General features: G+C 42.8%; 4 protein-coding genes across 4 annotated transcripts; 3 read left to right on the forward strand and 1 right to left on the reverse strand.

Moving 5' to 3' along the window:
• Nucleotides 1-987: 987 nt before the first annotated feature.
• LOC1275101 (aminopeptidase N-like) lies at nt 988-4,180 on the forward strand. The gene is made up of 5 exons (XM_314331.5): nt 988-1,529; nt 1,609-2,257; nt 2,327-2,565; nt 2,659-3,810; nt 3,901-4,180. Exons 1-5 carry the CDS (start codon nt 1,039-1,041, stop codon nt 4,115-4,117), a joined length of 2,748 nt encoding a protein of 915 aa, XP_314331.5. The 5' UTR covers nt 988-1,038; the 3' UTR covers nt 4,118-4,180.
• Nucleotides 4,181-7,835: 3,655 nt separating this feature from the next.
• LOC1275102 (serine protease snake) lies at nt 7,836-9,191 on the forward strand. Its single transcript, XM_314332.3, has 4 exons — nt 7,836-7,981; nt 8,041-8,535; nt 8,611-8,791; nt 8,862-9,191. Exons 1-4 carry the CDS (start codon nt 7,883-7,885, stop codon nt 8,879-8,881), a joined length of 795 nt encoding a protein of 264 aa, XP_314332.3. The 5' UTR covers nt 7,836-7,882; the 3' UTR covers nt 8,882-9,191.
• A 1,007-nt stretch (nt 9,192-10,198) lies between these two features.
• On the forward strand, nt 10,199-14,082 carry LOC1275108 (transmembrane protease serine 9). Its single transcript, XM_061644363.1, has 8 exons — nt 10,199-10,479; nt 10,557-10,761; nt 10,831-11,432; nt 11,509-11,911; nt 11,972-12,102; nt 12,508-12,623; nt 12,685-13,606; nt 13,675-14,082. Exons 1-8 carry the CDS (start codon nt 10,338-10,340, stop codon nt 13,986-13,988), a joined length of 2,835 nt encoding a protein of 944 aa, XP_061500347.1. The 5' UTR covers nt 10,199-10,337; the 3' UTR covers nt 13,989-14,082.
• A 129-nt stretch (nt 14,083-14,211) lies between these two features.
• LOC1275112 (palmitoyltransferase ZDHHC16) lies at nt 14,212-16,060 on the reverse strand. Its single transcript, XM_314335.4, has 6 exons — nt 15,872-16,060; nt 15,614-15,761; nt 15,355-15,546; nt 15,165-15,282; nt 14,888-15,096; nt 14,212-14,806 (listed from the first exon to the last, which is right to left on the reverse strand). Exons 1-6 carry the CDS (start codon nt 15,916-15,918, stop codon nt 14,378-14,380), a joined length of 1,143 nt encoding a protein of 380 aa, XP_314335.4. The 5' UTR covers nt 15,919-16,060; the 3' UTR covers nt 14,212-14,377.
• Nucleotides 16,061-16,512: the final 452 nt, after the last annotated feature.

Consider the following 16,512-nt stretch of genomic DNA (forward strand, 5'->3'; position numbering starts at 1 on the left):
CCCTTCTTCCAAACGATGGCTTTGTACTGGCTTATGTTTACTCATAGCAGGATAGGCAGCAAGTTATGAGCCGGTGTGCCTTTCCTTTTATTCGGCTCATTGCAAACTGTGCCACTACGGTTACCATAAACTATTTGTAAATAGTTGCAAATAAGTTAATAACCGCAATGAGGGTGACCTGGTGGTCTATTTGATGGGCGTGACAGTTGTAACAAGGCCAGACGATATCGATTTCCATCCGACATGTTCCTTCTATGACAAGAACAGATCTTCCGGCTTCATAGTACTTAAGGAAATTTGTATAATAAAACGGTATTTTTTGTCCGCCCTAAACAAATTATTCAGTTTGCAAAGAGCTGACTCTCCATGATTTATGGCTTAACTGATAACAATACTGTGTTTGAACGGTCATATTTTTTAAGCTATAAATTGGACACATATACCATAGCTACACTACATATAAATTAGCAAGCTTAGTTACAAATTTAGTGAGGAACCTTGTATCTTTTTGAATTTGCATTCTACAGTTTTATAATCGAAACCTTCACAATTAAAGGAAAGAAACTTATCGGCAGACAATTCATGATCACAAACAAAAAATAACCATTAATCCGATGAACCATATTTGCACAATCAAAATATTGATAACCAAACAATATAATTTACTACTCGATATCATGTACTATCAGGATCATCTAACGACAACTGTTCAAGTGTGTCAGATAATAGACCAGTCGTTTCCAATATATTGTCAAATGTTGAGCGGCTCACTCTTCTTAATCTAATCTTTTTTATCACCACACTCTATCTGAAATAATGCAAACAAAACTACATGAAACAGCATTCTATTCTCCAATGAATGAACATGTAACGAATTGGCTCCATAATGAGCTTTCAACTTTAAGCCTTTGCCTGCTGACCAAGATAAGATACTGCAAAAACCCTTTCGTCATTAAGGCATCCAACATTTCATATAAATAGCTGATACCGTTGACAAACCTCGAACCGATCGGTCGATTGTATACTGGGTTCTTAGTGATGAAGAAATTTCGTGCATTCACCTGTAGTGCACTGCTGTTATCGGCCCTTCTGGCCGTAACACCAAGTGTTGTTCAAGCACGTGGCATAGTGTCCGGACGAGCGTTTGACTCCTACCGACTGCCGAATACCACGGTCCCAACGCACTACACTCTCCGCCTGGATACTGATATACACCGGGAAATCTTCGACTACACTGGAAATGTTCAAATTCGAATAAACGTACTGGAAGCGACTGACCAAATCGTGCTACACAGTTCGCGTAGTGAAATTACGCATGTGCAGCTCAGGAATGGCGTAGGATTAAGCGTTCCAGTGAAAAATTTTGAGTTCGACGAAGACAAAGAGTTTCTTGTGGTTAATGTTGGAACGACGTTGCAGCCTAATACTGGCACCTACACACTTGAGATAGATTTCACCAACAGTATCGCTCGTAACGATCAGGCCGGTTTCTACCGATCGTCTTACGATGACGAAAACGGTGTTAGACGGTAAGATTGTGGAATGCCAATGGAAAAACAATTACCAGAAATAAGATTAATGTATTCCCATTGCACTTCCCCCCTGTAGTTATCTGGGACTTACGCAGTTCGAATCGGTCGATGCAAGAACATCCTTTCCGTGCTACGATGAGCCCGGAATAAAGACAACTTATGATATTCTTATCGTTTGTGGCATCGACTATCACGCCCGCTCAAACGCACCACTGCGCGGGATCCAATTGCTAGAGGGCGGCAAAAAGCTTTCCACGTTTGCCACGACTCCTCGTATGCAAACGTATCTTGTTGCCTGGTTGGTGTCCGATTTTAAATACGAACGCGAGGTGTTAACTGACCCACAACTGGCCATCGCTTCATGGTCCAAGCCCAGTTCGGTACATCTGCTATCCTATTCCGTCGATGCTTCCAAGCGCTTTATGCGTGCCATGGAAGAGTACTTTGATCAGCTTTACAGCATGTCCAAGATTGACAATGTGGCCATCAAAGATGAGGACTACGCTGCCGGAGCAATGGAAAATTGGGGTCTCGTGACCTACAAAGAGTCTGCTATCTCGTACGGACCAGAAGATGGTGAGCAACGACAGGTTGGCGTCGTAACGATCGTTGGCCATGAGTTCACACATCAGTTCTTCGGCAACCTGCTGGCACCGAAATGGTGGAGCTACCTGTGGCTAAACGAAGGTTTTGCCAGGCTCTATCAGTACTACCTTGGAGCGATCGTAAGTGCTATTCACCAAAACCAACTGCGCTCAATTTTCGTTAACATTGCTTTCCATTTTCTTATCCAGAGTCACCCAGAACTGCAACTTCGAGAGCGCTTCGTAACCGGACCATTCCAGACCGCACTGAGGGCGGATAATTCGCTTACTGTTCGCCCCATGACGTACTACACGGAAACGCGCCCCAGTATCAGCCGTCTTTTTGATAGCATTGCATACGACAAGTCTGCGTGTGTGCTCCGTATGATGAACTACGCACTGGGCGAGCGCACTTTCCAAAAGGGGCTACGGTACTACCTTCAACAGAAGTAGGTTCTAACGATTTTTTCTGGAGAAATCCACGCGATAACAATGTGCATTTCAGATACTTATTCAGTGATATTACCCATTTTTAATTACAGCAAAGAGCGTGGTGTTGTCGAGGAATCCAACCTATTCGACAGTCTCGAACAGGCTGCGAAAGAAGACGCTGTCCTACCCATTTCTCTTTCCATACACGAAATTTTTGGCTCCTGGTCACACCAGCCAGGCGTTCCACTGGTAAAAGTTCGCCGTGATGGCAATGAATATTTGTTTACACAGGAACGTTACATCGCGAACACTCCTCCGGAGGAACCATTCGAAAACTCGTGGTGGATACCCATTTCCTTTTCCACTCCGTCCAACAATGCCTTTGAAAAATTACCTGCATTCTGGATGCCCCCGAATGTCTCAGAGGTAGCGTACACAATTGAAACTGTCCAGGATGAGGTGGTGTCGTTCAACCCTCACTCTACCGGTTACTATCGAGTAGAGTACGAAGAAAGTATGCTCCGAGAGTTGATCGAGCGAATTAACAAAGATCATACTGGCTTCGAGCCTGCGACACGTGCTCGCCTCATCGATGATACTCTGAACATTGCACAATCACGTGGTGGCAATTATGATGTGGTACTTCAGCTGCTGAACTATCTGCAACGCGAAACTGACTACGTGCCCTGGGCTGTGGCGTACGAAAATTTGCGCCACATGCAGAGCATGTTGCGAACGAACGAAGCCGTGTCTCAATTACTTGAAAGATTTATAGAAAAGATAGCCTCTCCGCTGCTGGAAAGGTACGGTGTAGACCACCGTACAGGGGAGTCTGCATCAGTCGGGGAACTACGAACCATCGCCATCGATTTGGCGTGTAGTGGTAGTCAATCGTGCAAAGATGACGCACAAAGTGCAGTTCGTTCTCTGGCAAGCAAGAAGCACTACACGATGGAGGATAATGCATTGTTGTGCCATGGACTGCAGCAATCTAACGCAGAGCAACGCAAATCATTACAAGCACAGTTCTCCCAAGTGCTGAGCGATAAAAATCTTGACAATCCTTCGGCGAAACAATTCCTGCTTCAATCACTTAGCTGCTTGGGTGGGGATATGACGAAGGTGCAATCGTTTGCCAAATATTTACTCGCTCTTAGCGAATCTGATCGTACCAAAGCACTTCATCGCTTACTTGTAGAGTTGAATGTGCCGCTTGCAGAAATCGTACAATCGCTACAATCGGAACTATCGCAACGTCGCAGGTATGTATCACACCACGAGTCATTAAAAACGAGATCAAGAATAATTTAAAACAATACCGATTATTTTTTTCTTTTCATTCTTACCCACAGCAATTCTGTTTACTACAAACACGGACCCAAATTAATCTTTGAGATAGCTCGTTACGTCACAGACCCTGCGGATGTACAGCTATTGAGCTCTGTCGCTTCTTCTTATGACTCTTGGGTAGCTTCCGAAATCGAACAGCAAGTAAACGCTAATCTTAATTGGGTAGAACAGAACGTCGAACCATTGAAAAACGCCCTCGCACGATATTTTGATGCCTAATATGTGGCTTAATATATATTAAGGTTTGAAAAACGAATAAAACAACAGTATGATAATCCGTCATTTATGTGTTTAAAGACCATTATCATTATATTTATCTTTCAAGTACTATAGTACACATCTCCACCGAGTGATCTATTGCAGTGGTCTCCAACGTTTGTGGTCCGTGACGTTAACTGATATACTCCGCGATAGATTTGATTTATTTAAGAAAAACTTAACAACACATATCCTTTCAGTTTTTCCCACAAACAAGATCACATTTTCAACAGGCATACCTAGAATAATATTATATATATTTTTGGCCGTGGCCAATGTATTTTCAAACACAAGTGGTCCGTGGTCCTAACATGGTTGGAGAGCACTGATCTATTGGATGGAAGCACGTAGCTTTGTAGAAACTGACTGTCCAGTTGCATGGTACTGATAAGTTTCGGAAGCCTATATTGCGTAGCCATGATTGCGTTGGTCGTTACGCCAAGTAGAAAAAATGTGTATCTCATGGTATCAGGCAAACAATCCCTAGGACGCAATACTATCTTACTTTAGACAAGCATCTTATCCTGCATAATTGCCAGCTACTCAATTGACGTAAAGTATTTCACGTATCAGTTACCGATAATGCCTCGCCTTGTCATGTTTCTGAAAGCAGAAGATCTGCAATAAAAATGCTCCGAACACTTTGACCATTAATTGCAACCTCAATGTTATATCACGTACGTATCTCATTCTTCTTCGTGTACGATTAGTATTCGCTAACTTGATGCTTTTTAACTGGATGCTCGCTAACTGGGATGGATCCCAGTCAAGGTGCCTACATAGGCTACAGGTGGGTCTTAGCTCTGATTTTGGTAGCCATGATGGATCAAGTCTTCTATGGAGATTGGCAGATAGGGAGTTAGGGTTGTTAAGGACTAAAATATGGACGTTGGTCGTAAGCAAACAGGCAGGCAGCAAACCAAAGTGAGTTTTTTTTTTTTGCTTTGATGATTTTTCTTTGGACTCACTCCTAACTCTATCCAAAATTTTCACAATTTTACTCGATATTTGAGATCAAACGGTGGTCTGTTGAACAGGACCAAAGGATATATACGCATGCACTCTGATAAATTCCTCACTTTCAGCATAAAATCATATTTGGTTCGATTGGTAAACTGTTCCTTGCTTGCTGGCAGAAAGGATTCAATAATTCTTGCCTATGTATCAGATTTGGCTAAAAAATGTTCTTTTTTGGAATCTATAGCCTTCAAATCTTCGTTTTAATCCAAGAATTGGCTTCCACGTAAGTTTTTGGCTTCTTTTTTCGTGCTACGCCTGATTAAAACCACATACAATTTCTGCGAGATTTCGTTTAAACTTCAAGGCATACTAGATTTTGTTATGGAACAAACCGTCAAATTGTGTGTCGATGTATTGGTGAGGAAGAACACCATAAGCCCACCTGATAAATACACTCACTTTGCAGCAAAAGAATGCGGCCCTCGTGCAGCGTTTGGTGCAACACTACAAGCAGCTAAGCCGACAGAAGTTTATGTGCCGCCAGGAGCTGCTCAGCGAGCCAGCGACGCAGATCACGGTGCTGTCCAGTCCACCCGTACCGGTAAAAAAGGACAATCCTCTCGATCTTCCAGAGCTGATACTCCACAACGGTGCCTGATGAAGGTTTCAACACATCCCAGCAAGCGGAAGATGGCCCAAGTGAACGGTGTAAAGAAGCCGCTCGACCCCTCGACGGTCAAGAAGGGCAGACGGTCGGGGATCGCTCCGTTGGATCCGTGTTATAGTCCGCTCCTGCTGACGTTTAACCGCTCGGTGCAGAGGAAGAATATCTCGGACACGCTCATATCGCTCGTCAATATTGTATTGTTGTATTGTTGTATGGTGCTGGATTATTTTAAGCTGCACGATTTAAACGACATCTTTGACGATTGCGCCAATGAGGCGGACACGCCCGTTTGTAACGTAAAGGAGGACCAGGTGGTTGCCTCCAGAAACGTCAATCAATAGCATGCTGTTTGGGGAGTTTGTAGCCTACTCGCCTGTGACGAATGTTGTGCCCAAGCAAATCCAGACGAGTGAAGATCATTTATTTTTGAAAACATCAAGAAGTTTATTTTCTACTTTTCTACTTCTTAGGGCGCGATTTATCTTCTGTAAAATACAAATACATATTTTTGTCTTTTTAAAATGAATGTCTCTTTAAGGCAAAAGGGTCTCTTTAAGCTGCCTGAGATTAGGTAAGTTTTCTTTTTCAATAGCAGTTCACAAAAATATAGGTCAATTGATTCCGGATTATTCCCGTGGTTTCTCAGGATTCTCCAAAGTAGTGATGTGCTCTTTGGAGCGCACCCACGACTCTGATCCAATTCCGGTTATTGTTAGTCCGATTACGACTCCGGCAAAATTCGAATCACTAGTTCCGCTCGGAGTTGAAGTCGTATGAAGTCGCCCGGAGTTGCCCGGAGTTGTTTGGAGTCGTCCGGGGTCGCCCGGAGTTGTTCGGAGTCGTCCGGAGTCGTCTGGAGTCGTCCGGAGTCATTCGGAGTCGTCCGGAGTCGTCCGAAATCAACTGGCGTCGGAATCGTCCGGAGTCCGTCGAAGTGATCCAGAGACGAACGGAGACAACAGAAGCAGTCCGCTGCAATGTGCTTGTGATCAAGCATTACATTTCGTTGTGTTTTTTTTTTGTCTTTCACTTTGCTTGTACACCTCGTATATAGGCCTTTGTTTCGAAGGCCGACTCTGACCGACTCCGGAGGACTTCGACTCCAACTGATTCCGGATGACTCCAACCTCAACAACTCCGGCCGACTCCGGACGACTTCTAATAACTCCGAACGATTCCTAACGACTCCGGACGACTCCGTATGACTCCGACTCCCAACGACTCCCAACAACTCTGGACGCCTCCGTACTACTCTGGATGTCTCTGGATAATGCTGGGTGAACCTACCTTCCGGAGTCGATTCCGAAATTATCCGAGTAGGATCGGAGTCGATTACGGATTTTAGCCAACTTGACCCATCTCTAGTTCAGACTGGCTTTTCCAACCACCACAGTGAAAAAGTTGTTGTCTGGAAAAAATAAACTTTTCGACTGTTGTTTCAAGTTACATGCAGTCTTGATCTACTTGCTCATGAAGGCAAGAATTGCGATACCAAGAATTGATCAATGGATTACTGTTGCCACTTGAAGGTGTGATGCATATAATCCTAACATAACTGCACTTTTCTTGACCTGAAACCAATTATTTCACTTTTCATACAAATTGTATGAAAAAGTGCCTCCCGCATAACGAGTTGCGTGAGGCTCTTTTTCATTGAAACGGATTAAACTTGTTATGAGGGGTTTCACTGTATTAGCTATACTATTTCGTTTAAAAAAACAAAACAAAACTATCAATCTGATCATGTTACATATGGTTAACATTAAAATCTGAAACCTACTTCATATCCTATTCGGATTGAATTACCCAAAACTATGAAATAACAGTGACTCATTTTTAAAGAAGTAAATTGTGGTGTAACTTTCATTACATATGTTCATTTCAATAACTACATTTTTTATAAATAACAAAAATAAAACATATAAATCAACGATGAATTTGTAAAGAAAATGTAAAATCCCCATACCAAGATCGAACGATCACACTGATAGAAACGGCACACAAACCCATCACTAACACTATTGCGCACCAACGCAACAGGTTCTTCGTTCCATGTTGTTCAGCTCACTGCACATTAACAAGTGGATTGCGCTCCGGAGATGAAGTCGTTTGCGAAGATGCTGTTCCTGTCGTCAGTGTTGTGTGTTGCTTTGCATGTACAGGGAATCTTCAGCCAAAATCCACAAACATCACACATTGTGAGTGAACATTGAGACGCGTTAAAACGTGTATTTTATCACTCTTTTCTTTAATACAGGTACTGCTCGGATCGACTAAACCGGATGGAACACGTGAATTTCGCTGTGGAGGATCGTACATTGGCCAAAACATTGTGCTCGCCGGGGCACATTGTGTTACAGGGAAAAATCAACCGGCCCTGGACACCGTACGTTTTGGCAGTGGCACGGATAACGTTATGCACTTTCGCATCGTTAATCACACGCTGCACTATCGCTACAAACCACAGTTCGAATATCACAACATGGCTGTCTACTATCTGGATGCGAGACCCGATCTCGTCAATGCAGGACGCTTCAAACCGGCTTGCATTCTGAAACCCCACATGAAGCAGGGCATTGTACAGATGGTTGGAGATAGCTCCAATGGTCGCGGATTGGCACTTCAGTCCACTTCGTTGGACGTTGTAGCGTCCGAGAAGTGTCACGAATACTATAATCCCATACCGAAGCTGCGCTTTGGTGTGTTGCTCTGCTGTTTCTGTGCAATGAACTCGGACACAACCGAATGCTCGGTGAGTGGTGCCGAAACTGTAACGCCCTAGCACATTGACCATTGATCTTTAATCGTCTATTGCACATTGTTTCAGAATATGCACAGTTCTCCTCTACAGCTGGTGATCAACCGAAATGGGAAAAGTGTTCCCTTCCTGATCGGTCACAAATCGATCGGTAAAGCTTGCGGTGTCAAAAGTCCCGCCGTATTCACGCGCTACGGCTCCTACTACGAGTGGCTGGAAACGATCACCGATCTACCGCTCGAGGCTACGGGTAATTAGTAGAAGAATTTCTTGTCATTTTTTTTTATTGATTTACAAAACGTGTTCTCGGCTACTTTCAGCTTGCTTTAGCCGCTACTGACAAAGAAGGATGAGTTTTAACAAACGCACCGTGTTGCCTTGTCTTGCGTGGTACACAATTAAGCTTTTAGACAAAAGTAGGGCCAGCCACGAAAACCTGTTCACAATTCGGGGTTTCTTTGACGGTGGACGGGATTCCCCCAACCTATTACTTCGGGTTTAGTTGTCCAACCATTATGTGCTCTTTTCTTTCAGTGGCTTTCAAACACTTTACAAGCTTTTTTCACATAACTATTTAACTTATATGGAGTTTGCTACTACTAAACATGTATATTTATTCCAATAAAACAACTTTAAAACAAACACTTTAACTTAACTTGTAATTGTTTAATAATTATTTCAATTTATTTTTATCTGCTTGCGAGTGATTTTCACTTTAGGAAATACATCTCACACAATAAAATATATTCTACCTAACTTTTATCAGGTTTTGATGATATTAGAATATGTTTTATAACTATACAATGAAGATGAAATAAATGAAGAAAGAATAAACAATAAAAAAGACCAATTCATTTAGAAAGACGGCTTAGTCGTACTGCTAACTACAAAATCATTCCATACACATGTGAAACAACAATCAGCATTTTAACGAGGAGGTTTAACGAACACACAGCACTTTTTGACCATCACCTCAGCGAGACAACATTTAAGTACTAATTAAGATATTAGTATTTAAATGATCTCTCGTTAAGCCTTCGTGGCGGAAGGGTAATATATTTTCATCAGCAAATTTACACAAATCCTTCTACCTTTTTTTCTATGTATTTCTGTCTTTTTTTTTAATTTTACAATCATGACTAAATTGACCGCTGTTTTGCGCAGTTATTATATTGAAGAACTACGCACTTCTCTAATGTGAGTTAGCATGCTGCTCTTCGATGGACGCGAGGATTACAAATCATAAATTGATGAAACAATCAGTTCATTGTAAGGTACGATTATGCATGTGTGTCATACTTGGATCAAAAATGAATAAAAATCAAAGTATATCCCCGTGACTTCATCTAGTAATTACAGCTAATTACAAAACATTTAAAACAATCGCTTGATCGTACGGGTGTGAATTTTTATATTTACATCTCTGCTCGTCGTAGTGTTTGTTACTTCTCGGGCTGCATCTAACACAAGACACAACTTTACATTATCTCAATTAAATCACGCACACGCTAACGGATACCGGTCGACAACAAAAGTCCCCCAAATGCATTGCCTTTTCATTATACATCTTAAAGGTGCTGTTGATCCCCAACGATCTATCAACAGAGCGCGTCTTTAGTGTGCGTATTGCGACCATGTAAAACTTGCTCTCTACCATCCCAGGCAACTTTGATAGATCCAGTACCGCGTGAACTGCGAGATCGAGCAGGTGCTCCCGGCACAGGGCAGAAACCGGCTTCTTCTAAGCGTACCGGCGAGGCGAGCACTCTAGATAGGGAGAACCAAACAAAAAAAAAATGGCAAGAATAAAAGGATTCCCTTTTGTTTTATTTCTGAGCTGCTTTTGCACCGTTCACAACCGGATTCAGCCCGCGGAACAAATCTTTCCAACCGACATTAACAAAGCGTTCATGCCAACTGTTCGTCAAACTCTCAACGGTGAGTAACATGATTTGTTTTACACCTGCACGATTAAACGGGGTATAATGCGGTGCTGCTTCTCCTGCGTGTCTTAGATTGTCATCTGCGTTATCACAAGTATGGGGATTACTATCTCATCTATCCGATCTATGGTGTGCCCGCTCGGCAAGGAGAATTCGCTCATATGGCTGCAATCGGCTGGAGACAGACTAACGGATCGATCAGTTTCGACTGCGGTGGATCTCTCATAACGCCTCGCCACGTTCTAACTGCAGCGCATTGCGCACTGAATGATGATGGGTGAGTAGCAGAACATCATTGTGCTCTCGGCTGCACGGCTAGTAATGCTTATGTTTCCTGCGGGAACAGTGTGGCCCCGCAAGTGGTACGCCTAGGGGTAATTGACATCACGGCCGGCTTGTACGATCCACAAAACCAGTTCGCCCAGGAGTACGGTATATCGAGCTTCAGGCGCCATCCAGAACATGAGTTTCGTGCCGAATATCACGACATCGGTCTCGTCACACTAGATCGCCCGGTAACATTGACGGATGCAGTAGTACCGGCATGCCTCTGGACGGGGGCGCAGGTTCCACTGCGCCGCTTAGAAGCGGTGGGTTTTGGTCAAACTAGTTTCGGCGGGGAGCGTACTCCAATTCTGCTGAAGGTGCAACTTTCCCCGGTCGATAACTCAGCCTGTGGCCGGTTTTATCCTCCCAGTCGCCGACGGCGCCAAGGGTTAATCGATCAGCAAATGTGCGCATCAGACGAAAGGATGGACACTTGTCACGGCGATTCGGGTGGCCCATTACAGCTGAAACTGATGGCAAACAATCGCCTCATACCGTTCGTGGTGGGAATCACCTCTTTTGGAAGATTTTGCGGAACAGCTACGCCCGCAGTTTATACAAGAGTGTCCTCATACGTGGATTGGTTACAAACGGAAACAGGAGTATCGTTCGATGCTAAAGGTAAGGATACTACTTCGATGCTAGCGGTAGGATACTAGCAAGTTCTGAATGGACTACATACACTGCCTCCTTATAGCCTGTGCTGGAAGACACTTGAACATCCGCGAAATCGAGGAAGCCATGGTAGCTAATCGTATAGGTGGTAAGGTATTTGTTGAGCCAGAAAAAAGCTACATGGACCTGGAAACGGTAGCAAAGCATCGCGTTTACCTTGGATACAGCACTGCTAGTGGACGGATACAGTGGAACTGTGGTGGTGTGCTTATCAATGAGAACTTCGTCCTAACGGTGGCTCACTGTGATCGATTCATTCTGAACAAAACGCCCGATTTCGTGAAGGTTGGCGATTTGGACATTTTCAACGATCATCCACATTCCCAAGTCATCAAAATCGAACGATTTATTAAGCATCCTGACTACCGAGATGGCAGTACAATTGATAACGATATCGCCCTCGTTAAGCTGCAGCGTAACGTTAGGTAAGTATTTTACGAAAAAAGAAATGCATTTTAGCATTGATTGATTTCATTTCTGTTAAGGTTGGAACCAAATGTGGTGCCAGCATGTATTCTGAACTCGGAAACGGTTACACTTCCATTCTACGAAATGGCTGGATTGGGTCCTTACAACATGAACAACTTCGTCATGGAGAACGAAGCGTTATCCAACAGTAAAGTATTACATGTCCTTCTTATTGTTTTATGTACAGAACATTTCTTTTTTTGAATCGCCACTTAAAAGTAAAACTGGTTAATCTATTAAAAGGAAGCTTCTTGCCAACTAAACCTCCATCGTAATCAATCTTCCAAACCCCGCAACATGCATTTCAACAACATCAATGGTTGAATGTCATATGGTATAGGGCTTCGTGATCATTAAACGTACAACTGGCAGAATATATCTAAAATTTTACGGATTGATTATAAGCTGGTTTGTGAGGTTGAGGCTAGATTAACTCTTTAAATATTACTTTTATAAGCATTTTAACGATATGTCCCAACAAGATCAATTCGATGATTGATCGAATTGCATAAACATGATTCGATAATTAGATTACATTATTTTTACATCACAGATAATACGCTAGTATTAACGAGAATGAGAGCTGACAGTAACTCTTGCAGCTGGCAGAATAGCAACAAGATCATGTGCACTAAAAACAACCAATCCTTAGTTCCTGGAACATGTCGAGTAAGTAGAAATTAAGTTACAAATTATGTTTATAAAATATAATTATTTTAATTTTACTCAGATTGAGCATGGAGGACCATTGGAAAGGGAGATCTGGCATCATGATAGGTACTACTCCTACGTGTTCGGTTTGACCGTTGCTGGTGACGACTGCGGCTTTGGTTCGGAGGCGAGTTACGTTAAAATTGCTTCCCATATCAAATGGATAGAGGAAACAGTGCTGGGTAATAGTGTAAAAAGACGGCAAGTGCGATCTGCCAGACCCAAACGGCAAATTGTCTTCCCGGACTCGGGAGAATCGTTCTACTCCTATACAGTAAGTCAATCTTGTCAGCTGCAAGACGGGCGAACAGGTTCCTGCACACCGTACCGATCCTGTCCGAAAGAATCGGTGGGCACAACCATTTCTATCTGTCAACATGGGCTAGAACCGATTATTTGTTGCCCTACCACACCCACTAACACATTATCCCGACCAACACGGCTATCTGCCACCGGATCGCGACCAACGAATCCATCTTCCTCGTCCGGCTACAAGCTGAACAACTGTGTTTCCTACTGGAAGCAGTATAAACGTACTCCGACGGAAGAGTTCGAGCACATTCCTTCAGAAGGAAGACCAGTTGGACGGGAAGAGTATCCCCATATTGCCGCCATCGGCTATGCGCAACAGAATGTATGGCCTTGCACAGGAGTTTTAGTAAGTGATCAATACGTGCTCACCGCTGCGAGTTGTATTGCATCCGCACGTGGTTTGAAATCAATAGGACTGGGATTTGGAATACCAAGCTCCAACGTGCAAGAAATAGATGAGATCATCATTCATCCATCCTACGGGAAAGGATTAAAAGACGCCAATAATGTGGCTTTGGTGCGGATGATTAATCGTGTGCAATTTTCCTCTAACGTCTTACCCGCTTGTCTATGGCCCAAGAGTGATAAGATTCCATTGAAACTATATGCTATTGGCAGTGGCACTGGAGGTAAGTGAGACAAAATGTTCTTTGAAACAGAATATAATGCTATTGTTAATATTATATTTCATTCGTAGGTCTGAGATATGTCTATCCCAGAAGTGCCATGTACAATTCAGACTGCCGTTCCCTTCCCGGGGGCGACAATTCTATTACAGACGATGAAAATGTGTGCATAGAAAACTACTATGCCACCGACACGGTGTGTGCGGATTTACCTGGCAATCCCGTCGAGGGAATTGTCGATCAGAGCGGTATACGTATACCGTTGGTCGTAGGTACAACGTCCCGTACCATTGGATGTTTAACTTCCTCCAAAGCACAGACAGTATCAGTCTTATCGCGAATCGCAAATCACATGAACTGGATAAAAGGTGTCGTTGAGCGTTAGGTTAAATTCTTGCCATAAATTAATGGAAATGGAAGAACGATAAATAAAAAATAACAACGAACGAACAATAAAAATATTAACGATTATTAAATAATATATTTAAAGCATGCTGTACCAATGTGATCCAATGATTTTGTATGCATGCCTTGCCTCTTTTCACAATGAAACTAAACATTTAAACAAACATATAAATGACTGCACCAAAGCATAGAGAGGAAAATGCTGTTACCTTCACGAAATGAATGTTTCATTAAACTTTTATTTTCGTTGAATAGTTGGTAACTTAGGGCTAGAACTGAGAATGTCTGTCGAAGGATTATTCATGACTAGTTTGCTACACAGCAGTTTGAAAATGTCGCTTTTCCTTAACGTTCGCGTTTGTCTTAACTCTAAGGCCATTCGTCAGCATTATCAGACGCGATTTCGTACGTTAACCATGTCAGTCCATTGCCTTCTGGCTTATGAGAGGACGGTAGAAGTACGTGCCGCCACCAAGTACGTTTGCGAGTAATTCCAAGAAATATTCTCCAATTCTGCCTCGAACCGAAATCGTACGGATTTCGATACACTTTGTTCATTGCTGCTAGCCGCTTGGTTTCGGATTTATTTATGTGCGCTTCGATGCTGGTTTCGCCTCGCGTAATTAGCGTACTGTGCCAGGCAGTGAGCGAACCAAGAGCGAACAAGGTGGCCACATTGATAAGAGCCATAAACAGTATTGCACCGTGAATAGTTTCCGTTCGATCGTTTGGATGAGGTATGGGCAGATCGTGCTCAGCAGGAGCCATCCCGTCATGTTCGTAGTCATTCATTTCCGTCTAAAATGGGATAAAGTAAAAAGGGAAACCGGAGTTTAGTCGTTTGATTGCATTTGAACTGTTTCCTGCTTTTGCACTTACCACGGGTATAATATGACCGGAAAGGTTGAATCGCACAGGATGTCCTTGCAACGGCTCGATCTCTTTCCAGCCCGCCTCATCGAGGAACAACACACCATAGCCCAACTCAAACCCAAAAGATATTATAAACAGTGTACCAATTGTCGTGTACAACATGTACAGGAAGAAATATCTATGATTGTGGTAACCAACACAATTATTGAGCCAGGCTAAAATATATATACAGGTTAAGCAACATTAGTCAACGTGTCAAAACGACCCACACGTTGAAACTTACGACAATGGTGGTCCATTTTTAGCACGCACCGGTTACACACGGAACAGTGATGTGTTCGAGGAGGTTTTGGGGCAATACACTTTTTGCATATGCTCACTGCTTCCGCTATCAGTTCTTTCTGTAAGATTTTAACAAAACCATGCATTCAGTATACATACAACTGGTTATAAAGGTCTTTGAATTGCTTTACCTCCGGTGGATAGCCTGGCGATACAGACGCAGCTTTATAGAAGTTGTACACCACGTTTAATAACAACCAATGTCCTACTATCATTAAGAACACGGTCATATACCGATTTCTGTTCCACCAGTAGGGCAATCCGATCCAGTAGCATATCGTAACTACCGCAGTTGTTAAACATATTACAGCAAATACAAAAAACTAGAGGAAAAAAGGGCAAACGTTTAGCACAACTCATACAATATGCGATGTCAAACGTGCATATTACCGGTCCTAGAAGATGGGTAAAATTGTCAACGAACCAAAATATTGGTTCCATGCAAACATCCGAAGCGTACGATTGGTTCATGTGATGATTGTAGGTTAGTGAGCGAATGCATTGTTTGCCGTACTGCCACCGAAATCGAATTGTTTGGCTAAAAGCAACAAAAAAATACCATTAATCTCAGCACATACTCAGCAACAGCTTCCGAAAACAAATCGGTACACGAATGATCAATGAAATGTATGCATTCGCTCCATTTACCTGATGGTCTTTGGAAGCTCTCGAACACGCCATTGGATACGACTCATTATGCACAATCAAAGTACGTACGGTATCATCACAATTTACTTTTCTTATTACTTTATGAATCCCATAAGCTGCAGACAACACGGGCGGTGAAAAGATTGGGGTGAATTTGTTGATGTTTTGGAACCGCGCACGGGAGGGAGGCTGTCACTTTCAATTGACGCGTGCGCTAAACCAAGGTGTATATAGTTCTTACAACAGCCGAATGTGCAGCCATCCTGCACATCGGATTTTGGGGGTTTGACAGCCTTTCCAAAGGATTGTTTGCTACGAACGTAGTTCCGCGAAGACACCAGAAAAACAGTTGGTAAACAAACAATTGAAAAGGAGTTTCTTTATGCCCTTACCGATTCATCAGGAAAATAGAAATCGAGAAAGTTTTGCCGGTTCAACCAAGTGCGTCCACCATAAATCGCTCGTGAATAGCCGACGGATTGTTTACATATCGAAGGATGTATCATAATTGGTAGCAACTAACGGACAACTGCATCCAGGAACTGTTGCCGCCCATATCAAAGCGAAATAATCACTGTAAGTTAGCATATTCATATTTGTGTATTATCTGGTTTGCCATATTTTACAGTATATAAGTTAGT

The sequence above is a fragment of the Anopheles gambiae genome, chromosome 2 (genome assembly GCF_943734735.2).
Source record: "Anopheles gambiae chromosome 2, idAnoGambNW_F1_1, whole genome shotgun sequence".
In the NCBI taxonomy this organism is placed as follows: Eukaryota; Metazoa; Arthropoda; class Insecta; order Diptera; family Culicidae; genus Anopheles; species Anopheles gambiae.